Raw genomic sequence first — 10,161 nt, 5'->3', positions numbered from 1 at the left:
TATATATAAGTTTGTCATTCCGTGTGTAACACCAAGAAATATTCATCTGAGACCCAACAAAGTATATATATTCTGGGTCCTTATAAAATTCTGAGTCGATTTAGCTATGTCCGTCTGTCCGTCTGTCTGTCTGGTTAAAACACGCTCACGTTAAAACTAAGCAAATAAAATCAACCAAATTCACTGAGAATATTCATTGTTGTCCTAAGCAGTTTGGTATTAAAAATCAGCAAAATCGGTTGACAACTTTAAAAGTTATGAGTAAAAATTTCAGACTACCTCGAAAAAAATTAAGTTTTTTTCCTAATTCTTGAGTAGTTTTCTCAGAAACTACCGAAGATAATTCGATGAATTTAGTCACACATTATTTTTATCATCCAGGGATTAATTACGTTCAAAATTGTGACAATCGATTCAAGATTTCCCATAGCCCCCATACAAAGGTACATATTCCCGGAAATGAATTCATCGTTAATAACTCGCTCAAATATATCGGTATCAACACACAATTTTGTATATATTAACATTATATGAACAGGAATCATACTACGGACTTAAATATGTATCGGTCCACAATTGGTCATAGCTCCCATATAATGTCCCCTTTCGAAAGTCACACATTATTTTTATCATCCAGGGATTAATTACGTTCAAAATTGTGACAATCGATTCAAGATTTCCCATAGCCCCCATACAAAGGTACATATTCCCGGAAATGAATTCATCGTTAATAACTCGCTCAAATATATCGGTATCAACACACAATTTTGTATATATTAACATTATATGAACAGGAATCATACTACGGACTTAAATATGTATCGGTCCACAATTGGTCATAGCTCCCATATAATGTCCCCTTTCGAAAATCACTTAAATGTTTATATTTCATTGATAAATAAAGCTATCGGGTTAAAATTCGACATGAGTATGTTTTGTGTATATGTGAATCACTCTACGAAATATTTTTTTGATCGGTCCATAATTGGTCATAGCTCCCATATAAGGTCCACATCAGAAAATCACTTAAACGCGCATAATTCATTGATAAATAAAGCTATAGGAATAAAATTAGACAAGAATATGTTTTGTGTATATATAAATCATTCCACGATTTTTCTTTCCGTATCGGTCCATAATTGGTCATAGCTCCCATATAAAGTCTTCTTTCGAAAATCACTTAATCGCACATATTTCATTAATTAATAAAGCTATCGGGATAAAACTCGAAGTTAATATATTTTGAATATATATAAATCATTCAGCGAAATTTTTTCCGGATCAGTTCTCAATTGGTCATAGCTCCCATATAAGGTCCACATCCGAAAAACGAGCATAATTAATTGATAAATAAAGCTATCGGGATAAAATTCCACATGAATATGTTTTGTGTATATATGAATTACTCTACGAAGTTTTTTCCGGATCGGGGAGTAATTGGTCATAGCTCCCATATAAGGTCCACATCCGAAAATAACTAAAACGTTTATATTTCATTAATTAATAAATCGGTCTAAAATTCGACTTGAATATGTTTTGTGTATATATAAATCATACAGCGAAATTTGTCCACATCGGTCCATAATTGGTTATAAATCCCATACAAGGTCCACTTCCGAAAAGTTATCTGGATAAAATTTGACATGAATGTGTTTTTTGTATATATTAATTGTTATACGGAAATTTTTCATTATCGGTCCATAATTGGTCAAAGCTCCCATATAAGGTTCACTTCTGAAAATCACTTAATACCACATAATATATTATTAAATTATTATATCCGGATAAAATTCGACATGAGTATGTTATGTGTATAGATAAATCATTTTGCTTAATTTTTTCGAATTGGCCCATTATTGGTCCCATATAAGGCCGTTCTACGCAATTTTTTAGTATCGGAACATAATAGGTCATAGCACCCGTAGAATGTCTGTATCTGAAAATCACTAATACAATTTTTTCTGGACCTAATCAAAATTAGTTACATACACGCATAATGTATTACTAAATGATAAATAGTATCGTCATTACGGAAACAAAAAAATATGCAGGGCTTTACAGTTCTCCGTAGGGGAAATAAAGTACTTTAGTACTAAAGTACATACATATTTAAGTAAAATCCTTAGTATGAACTTAATCCGGCCCTTAAACTTTAACAATTTATAAAATGCATTGAGTTTTAATAAAAAGTAGCTTGCAGGTGGAGGGTATTTAAGATTCGGCATAGCCGAATATAGCATTCTAACTTGTTATGTTTTACAAAGTTATAGGCTTATATAGCTATACAACTGAATTTGAACAGAAGTAGAACTGAACTAGAACTGTCCTAGAACAGAACTTGAACTAAACTAGTACTGAATAAGAATATAACTCAAACTGAATTACATCAGAACTAGAACAGAACTAGAATAGAACTAGAACAGAACTAGAACAGAACTAGAACAGAACTAGAATAGAACAGAACTAGAACAGAACTAGAACAGAACTAGAACAGAACTAGAACAGAACTAGAACAGAACTAGAACAGAACTAGAACAGAACTAAAACAGAACTAGACCAGAACCAGAACAAAACTAAACTAGAACTCATATAGAATTAAATTAAAACCGAACTTTACATATTTGTTAAGCGTTTTTTGTGGCATCATTATTAAGTTATCCTTTTTGTAAGGTGGCAGCTTATATTTTAACTGTTCTCATCTTAAGCTGTCAAAAGTTTGTTTACTTTTTTTTAGAGCGGATTTTTCAAAACAATAACAAACTTGGTGAAAATGGTAATTTGTAGATGAAAAATTTATGTTTTTTTACTTTTTTAATATGTAATTTTTTAAATTTCTTATAAATTTTAGCGTCGCAGTTTGGCTCCTAGCCAAAATAACTCCAATAAACTAAAACCTAGTCTAAATTTTACTACACCCTTTCAAAATAAACGTAAACGTACTTGTGTCCAGGAAAATGTTCAAATACAAAGATTTCCGCCATTATCACAAACTACACCACTAATCTCCCTGCCACAGAGTGATTATGAACTGGCTATAACCAGGATTTTAGCAAAACCTTTTAAAGTACCCATTGCCAATTATGTGCCAGACTACAATAGTGGCAATCGATGTTTGGGTTTACGCAGATCTACCATTAGAAAGGCTCTACACGATCCCTATGCCTGTAATGCTTTAGTATTGTATAGCCCACCTAACTATAGTGAACATGAACGTTTGTCAATGGATCCTAATAAAATATTGGTACACGTTGTGGTGGATCCTATTTTAAGTAATATTTTGCGTCCCCATCAAAGAGAGGGAGTACGTTTTATGTACGAATGTGTGGAAGGTAAAAAGGGTGATTTCAATGGTTGCATTATGGCGGATGAAATGGGTTTGGGCAAAACTCTACAATGTGTCACTTTAGCCTGGACTTTGCTAAGGCAAGGTCCCGATTGTAAACCCACTATTTCAAAAGTTATTATAGTGTGTCCCTCATCTTTGGTGAAAAATTGGGAAAAGGAATTTCACAAATGGCTGCAGGGCCGTATGCATTGTTTAGCCATGGAAGGTGGCTCTAAAGAGGATACCATTAAAAGCTTAGAACAGTTTGCCTATAATACAAGTCAACGTTGTGGTACTCCGGTGCTGATAATATCCTATGAAACGTTTCGTATTTATGCAGAGATTTTGTGTCGCAATGAAATCGGCATGGTTATATGTGATGAAGGTCACCGCCTTAAAAACAGTGATAATCTTACCTATCAGGCTTTAATGGGTTTGAAAACTAAGCGTCGTGTTTTACTATCGGGCACACCCATACAAAATGATCTTACCGAGTATTTCAGTTTAGTGAACTTTGTTAATCCTAATATGTTGGGCACAGCCTCGGAGTTTAAACGCTGTTATGAAAATGCCATTTTACGGGGACAAAATGCCGATTCTAGTGATAAGGAACGGCAAAGAGCTGTGGAAAAGACTCAGGAGCTAATAGCCATAGTAAATCAATGTATTATTAGAAGAACAAATCAAATATTGACCAAATATTTGCCCGTTAAATTTGAAATGGTGATTTGTGCCAAAATGACCGCCATACAATTGCAGTTATATAGGAATTTCTTAAAATCTGATAAGATAAGGAAGAGTTTGCAAGGTAATTTGAATTGTAATAGGAAACTATAAAGAAAATAACTTTTGTATAACTTCCAAAGATTGCCAGGAAAAATCGTCCACCTTAACAGCTTTGGCTGATATAACAACTTTAAAGAAACTATGCAGTCATCCGGATTTAATCTATGACAAAATTATAGCCAGAGAAAATGGTTTTGAAAATTCACAAAACGTTCTGCCGGCCAATTATAAAACCAAGTAAGATTTTGTTATATCTTTCAGTTCTCTTAAGTCTTAATATTTGTTTTTCTCATTTATAAACTTTTAGAGAATTCAATCCAGAATTTAGTGGCAAATTTATGTTATTGGATTTTATGTTGGCCACCATTAGGGCCAATACCGATGATAAAGTAGTTTTAATATCAAATTATACCCAAACTTTAGATTTATTTGAGCAGTTGGCCAGGAAAAGGTAAAGCGAAAAACACTTAAACAAATCAATGACAAAATAATTTATTAAAAAATTTCCAGAAAATATCCCTTTGTCCGTTTGGATGGTTCGATGACCATTAAAAAGCGCAGCAAAGTTGTAGATCAATTTAATGATCCCGATGTTGATTGTTTTCTTTTTATGCTGAGTTCTAAGGCTGGTGGCTGTGGTTTGAATTTGATTGGTGCCAATCGTCTGTTTATGTTTGATCCCGATTGGAATCCGGCCAATGATGAACAGGCGATGGCTCGTATTTGGAGAGATGGCCAGAAGAAAGCCTGTTTTATATATCGTTTGGTGGCGGTGAGTAGTGTTCTTAGTGTTTTTTTTTTTTTTGGTGAGAAAATAGTTTGGGAAAATTTTAAGAAAAAGCTTTTTATAAAAAAGTGTTTTATCAAAGACGATAAAAGCTTTTTTAAGATTTTTAACAGAAAAGCTTGTTTAGCTTTTGTAAGTTTTTTTTAACAAAAAAGTTTTTATACGATTTTTAAGCTTTTTAACAGCAACTATTTTAAAAGCTTTCCCACTTAAAAGTTTTTTAACAGAAAAAGCTTTCATAAACTTTTTAATAGAATAGCTTTTAAACAGAAAAGCTTTTTAACATAAATGCTTTTATAAGCTTTTTAACAGCAAAGATTTTATAAGCTTTTTAACAGCAAAGATTTTATAAGCTTTTTAACAGCAAATATTTTATAAGCTTTTTTACTGAAAAACTTTTATAAGATTTTTAACAGAAAATCTTTTATAAACTTTTTAATAGAAAAGCTTTTGTATGCTCTTTAACAGAAAAGCTTTTTTAAGCCTTTTAACAGAAAAACTTTTATAAGCTCATTTACTGAAAACAATTTTATAAGCTTTTTAATAGTAAAGATTTTATAAGCTTTTTAGATAAACTTTTTAATAGAAAAGCTTTTATAAGCTCGTTAACAGAAAAAAGCTTTTATAAACCTTTTGACGAAAAAGCTCATTTGCTAAAAAATTTTATAAGCTTTTTAATAGCAAAGATTTTAAAAGCTTTTTTACTAAACAACATTTATAACAGAAAAGCTTTTATAAGCTTTTTAACGAAAAAGCTTTTATAATTTTTTTTAACAAAAAAGTGTTTTAACGGAAAAGCTTTTATAAGCTTTTTAATAGAAAAGCTTGTATAAGCTTTTTTTTACTGAAAAACTTGTATAAGCTTTTTAACAGCAAAGATTTTATAAGCTTTTTTACTGAAAAACTTTTATAAGCTTTTTTACCGAAAAGAATTTTAAAGGATTTTTAACAGAAAAACTTTTATAAACTTTTTAATAGACAAACTAAACTAAACTTTAAATATAATTTTTTTAATAAAAAAGTTTTTTTTTTAGAAAAAGCTTTTTATTATTATTTTGTTAGAAAGCTTAAAATTTGTTCAAGCTTAAAAAAAGGCTTTTTGTAATAGAAGGTTTTTTTGTTGAAAAAGTATTTTTATAAAAAGCTTAAAAAAACTTTCTTGTAAAAAAAACTTTAAAAAAGCTTTTTTGTCAAAAGCTAAAAAAGGCTTTTTCGTTAAAAAGGCTTGAAAAACTTTTTTGTTAAAAATCTTTAAAAACCTTTTTTATTAAAAAGCTTAAAAAGTTTTTTTGTTAAAAGCTAAAAAAAAGCTTTTTTGTTAAAAAGGCTTAAAAAGGGCTTTTTCGTTAAAAAAAAACTTAAAAAACATTTCTGTTAAAAAGCTTAAAAAAGCTTTTTTTTGTACAAAAGTTTAAAAAGCTTTTTTTATAATACATTTTCTTTTTCGAATTTCTATTCTTCTTACAGACCGGTTCCATTGAAGAGAAAATCCTACAACGTCAAACGCACAAAAATCTTTATCCAGTACGATCATCGATAACAACGAAAGTGAGGAAAAACATTTCACTCGTGACGATTTAAAAGATCTGTTCAGTTATGAGGCCGACATTTTATCAGATACCCATAATAAGTAATAATTTAGAACTTTAAATACTTTGAAATTATCTAACAATAACGTTTTTAAATTTATCAGATTAAAATGCAAACGCTGTGTTAATAACATACAAACCCAACCACCGCCCGATGACACCGATTGTACTTCGCATTTATCACAGTGGTATCATTGTTCCAATAATAAAGGTCTACCGGATAGTACTTTATCACAAGCTTGGCAAACTAGTAAATGTATATCGTTTGTATTTCATCATCGTTCTCAGGCAGAGGTGAAAAGAAAATTAGACTCACAAGAAAGTGAAAAGGGTGAAGAAGTTCCAGGAGTTAAAGTACAGAATAAAGCTAAAGATTTATCATCAGATGAATCCGAAGAATCAGAGGAAGAAGATTATATAGATGATAGTAAGGATAGTGATTTTGAATAGTTCTTATTTTTAGCTTTAGATTTGTACTGAAATAAATTATTAATTTGTTATAAAAATGAAATAAAATTTATTTGATGTTCTTTTAATTTGTTTAGTTTATTTATTATATATATATTTATGTATAATAATTGCTTTAGTGTTTTTAGTTTAATCTTTTTACTATTCATTTAGATTTTAATACTTCGTTAAAAAAAAAAAATCTCGTTTAACAATATCATTTTTTAAAAAACTAAAATATTTACATTATTTAAAGCTTTATTTTAATAATAGAATTTGTTTTCTTTATGTTTCCCACAGCCTCTCTCAATGTTTTAATTCTTTTTTAACGTTTTTATACAATAAAGAAATAAAATGTTTCCCTATTCGACATTGAGATCTTTTCGTATGATCTCTCAGCTATTTAACAACAGATTTTTCGTTAATTATTAACAAATTAATCATTTCATTTTGGCAGTTAACATATATATAAGCATACATATTAGCTTTTGTTGAAGGTATGTAAGTAAGTAAGTAGGAAGTTTAAAGTTAGAGAACGTATTAGTGTTTAATAATAGAGGCGTTTTTAGTATAGTATTCTATATGCTTTTTAAAATAAGAATAAATATAAAATTAATTAAAATTTAGTTAAAAAATGCATATAAATTCTTAACAAAATTTAAGAATAAATAGATAGTTATAAAACTTAACAGTTACAGTAGTATATGTTGAAAAATTAAAAAAAAAACGTTTTAAACATCTTGGATTTCATTCCAAACATTACTCTTTTCTGGAGGCTTTTCCAAGGGTGGCACTATATTTTGACATTCGTTGAGAAAGGTTTTTATACCTTGGTAATAGCTGTAATGGAAAATATTAAGAAAATTAAGTTCAATATAGAACTGGACTAGAACTGAACTAAAAATAAACTAGAACTGAACTAAAATTGAACTAGAACTGAATTAGAACTGAACTAGAACAGAACTAGGACAGAACTAGAATAAAACTAGAACAGAATTAGAACTAAAACATAACTAGAACTAGAACTGAACCAGAACTGGACAAGAACTGAACTAAAAATAAACTAGGACTGAACTAGAATTGAACTAGAACTGAACTGGAACTGAATTAGAACTGAACTAGAACAGAACTAGAACAAAACTAGAACTCAACCAGAACTGAACTAAATCTAAACTAGAACTCAACTAGAACTGAACTAGAACTGAACCAGAACTGACCTAGAACTGAACTAGATCTAAACTAGAACTAGAATTGAACTAAAACTGAACTAACACTGAACTAACACTGAACTACAACGGAACTAGAACTCAACTAAAATTGAGCTAGAACTGAACTAGAATTGAACTAGAACTGAACTAGAACTGAACTAGAACTGAACTAGAACTGAACTAGAACTGAACTAGAACTGAACTAGAACTGAACTAGAACTGAACTAGAACTGAACTAGAACTGAACTAGAACTGAACTAGAACTGAACTGAACTAGAACTGAACTGAAATGAACTAGAACTGAAATGAACTAGAACTGAACTAGAACTGAACTAGAACTGAACTAGAACTGAACTAGAACTGAACTAGAACTGAACTAGAACTGAACTAGAACTAAACTAGAAATGAACTAGATTTCAACTAGAATTGAACAAGAACTTAAATTGAACAGAACTAGAACTGAACTGGAATTGAAATAGAATTGAACTCAAACTGAACTAGAACTGATCTAGAACTGAACTAGAACTGAACTAGGACCAAACTAGGACTGAACTAGATTAACTAGAACTGATCTAGAACAGAACTAGGACTAAACTAGGACTGGACTAGAACTGAAAATGATCTACAACTGAACTAGAACTGAAGTAGAACTGAACTAGAACTGAACTAGAACTGATCTAGAACTGAACTAAAAATGATCTAGAACTAAATTAGAACTGAACTAGAACTTAACTAGAACTGAACTAGAACTGAACTAGAGCTGAACTAGAACTGAACTAGAACTGAACTAGAACTTAACTAGAACTTAACTAGAACTGAACTTGAACTGAACTGGAACTGAACTAGAACTGAACTAGAACTGAACTAGAACTGAACTAGAACTGAACTAGAACTGAACGAAAACTGAACCAGAACTGAACTAGAACTGAACTAGAACTGAACTAGAACTGAACTAGAACTGAACTAGAACTGAACTAGAACTGAACTAGAACTGAACTAGAACTGAACTAGAACTGAACTAGAACTGAACTAGAACTGAACTAGAACTGAACTAGAACTGAAGTAGAACTGAACTAGAACTGAACTAGAACTGAACTAGAACTGAACTAAAACTGAACTAGAACTGAACTAGATCTGAACTAGAACTGAACTAGAACTGAACTAGAACTGAACTAGAATTGAACTAGAACTGAAATAGAATTTAACGAGAACTGAAATACATAGTACTGAAATGGAACTGAACTAGTACTAAACAAAACATAAACTAGAACGAAACTAGAACTGAGCTGGAACTAGAAACTATACAACTTACCCATCAACTATCCAGGTATCATTGTGAGAACCACCAACAAATTCCAATAAACGTTTACGATCACTACCACAGGCCGTATATAAGGCTCGCATCATACGTGGTGGCACTAGATTATCCGCCAAACCGGATACAAATAAAAATGGCACTGAACATTTCGATATTTTCGATAATGAATGGAACTGAGAAACAACACAAGAATAAGAAACAATTAAAACAAAAACTGTGGTTATAAAACCTTCGGCAAACACACACCTTATTTTTATACAATATATGAGGTATAAATTTTACTGAAGGATGCACCAATTCTACCGCCATCTCCGGTATACTGGTAAATGTATTCTCTACAATGGCACACATAATCTTCTGGCCATACACGGTATCGGCGGCAACATCTACGGCGACCGCACCACCCAGTGAGCGGCCAAATACCACAATTTGTGTATGATCTAGATCATGACGGGTGTAAAGGTAATCTATAGCGGCACGAGCATCGGTTACCAGTCCCTTTTCACTGGGAGCCCCCGTAGATAGGCCATAACCTCTATATTCCACCATTAAAATGTTGCAATTCAAATGATAGAAAATGCCCCAAACATTTTGCATGCGATGACCCATATTACCGGCATTGCCATGAAAATACACAAATGTGGGACATGTTTTAGAACGCTCCTCTGGTTGCGCCACCCAGAAAGCATGCAAGACCACCT

General features: G+C 31.2%; 2 protein-coding genes across 2 annotated transcripts in view; one reads left to right on the top strand and one right to left on the bottom strand.

The window, feature by feature from the left end:
- Positions 1-2,714: 2,714 nt before the first annotated feature.
- LOC119608637 (DNA repair and recombination protein RAD54-like) lies at positions 2,715-7,017 on the top strand. Its single transcript, XM_037963131.1, is given in 8 exon segments — positions 2,715-2,773; positions 2,849-4,133; positions 4,192-4,348; positions 4,419-4,562; positions 4,622-4,883; positions 6,366-6,405; positions 6,408-6,528; positions 6,592-7,017. Coding segments are annotated over 8 exon segments (2,358 nt in total). The 5' UTR covers positions 2,715-2,770; the 3' UTR covers positions 6,938-7,017.
- Positions 7,018-7,030: 13 nt separating this feature from the next.
- The window catches only part of LOC119608638 (protein ABHD13), a 3,850-nt gene continuing 719 nt past the window's right edge, over positions 7,031-10,161 (bottom strand). The window contains exons 2-4 of the mRNA XM_037963132.1: positions 9,707-10,161; positions 9,455-9,633; positions 7,031-7,774 (exon numbers count right to left, since the gene is read on the bottom strand). The exon at positions 9,707-10,161 is cut by the window's right edge and continues 129 nt beyond it. Of these exons, the coding sequence (XP_037819060.1) occupies positions 7,666-7,774; positions 9,455-9,633; positions 9,707-10,161 (743 nt within the window). The 3' untranslated portion in view covers positions 7,031-7,665. The remainder of the gene's footprint in view (positions 7,775-9,454; positions 9,634-9,706) is intronic.

This window comes from Lucilia sericata, unplaced genomic scaffold (assembly GCF_015586225.1).
Source record: "Lucilia sericata isolate MDLA Ls3-8-SP2 unplaced genomic scaffold, ASM1558622v1 Contig000862F_arrow, whole genome shotgun sequence".
NCBI classification, from domain to species: domain Eukaryota; kingdom Metazoa; phylum Arthropoda; class Insecta; order Diptera; family Calliphoridae; genus Lucilia; species Lucilia sericata.
The sequence above is the reverse complement of the archived record's forward strand: the minus strand, read 5'-3'. Positions and strand labels throughout refer to the sequence as shown.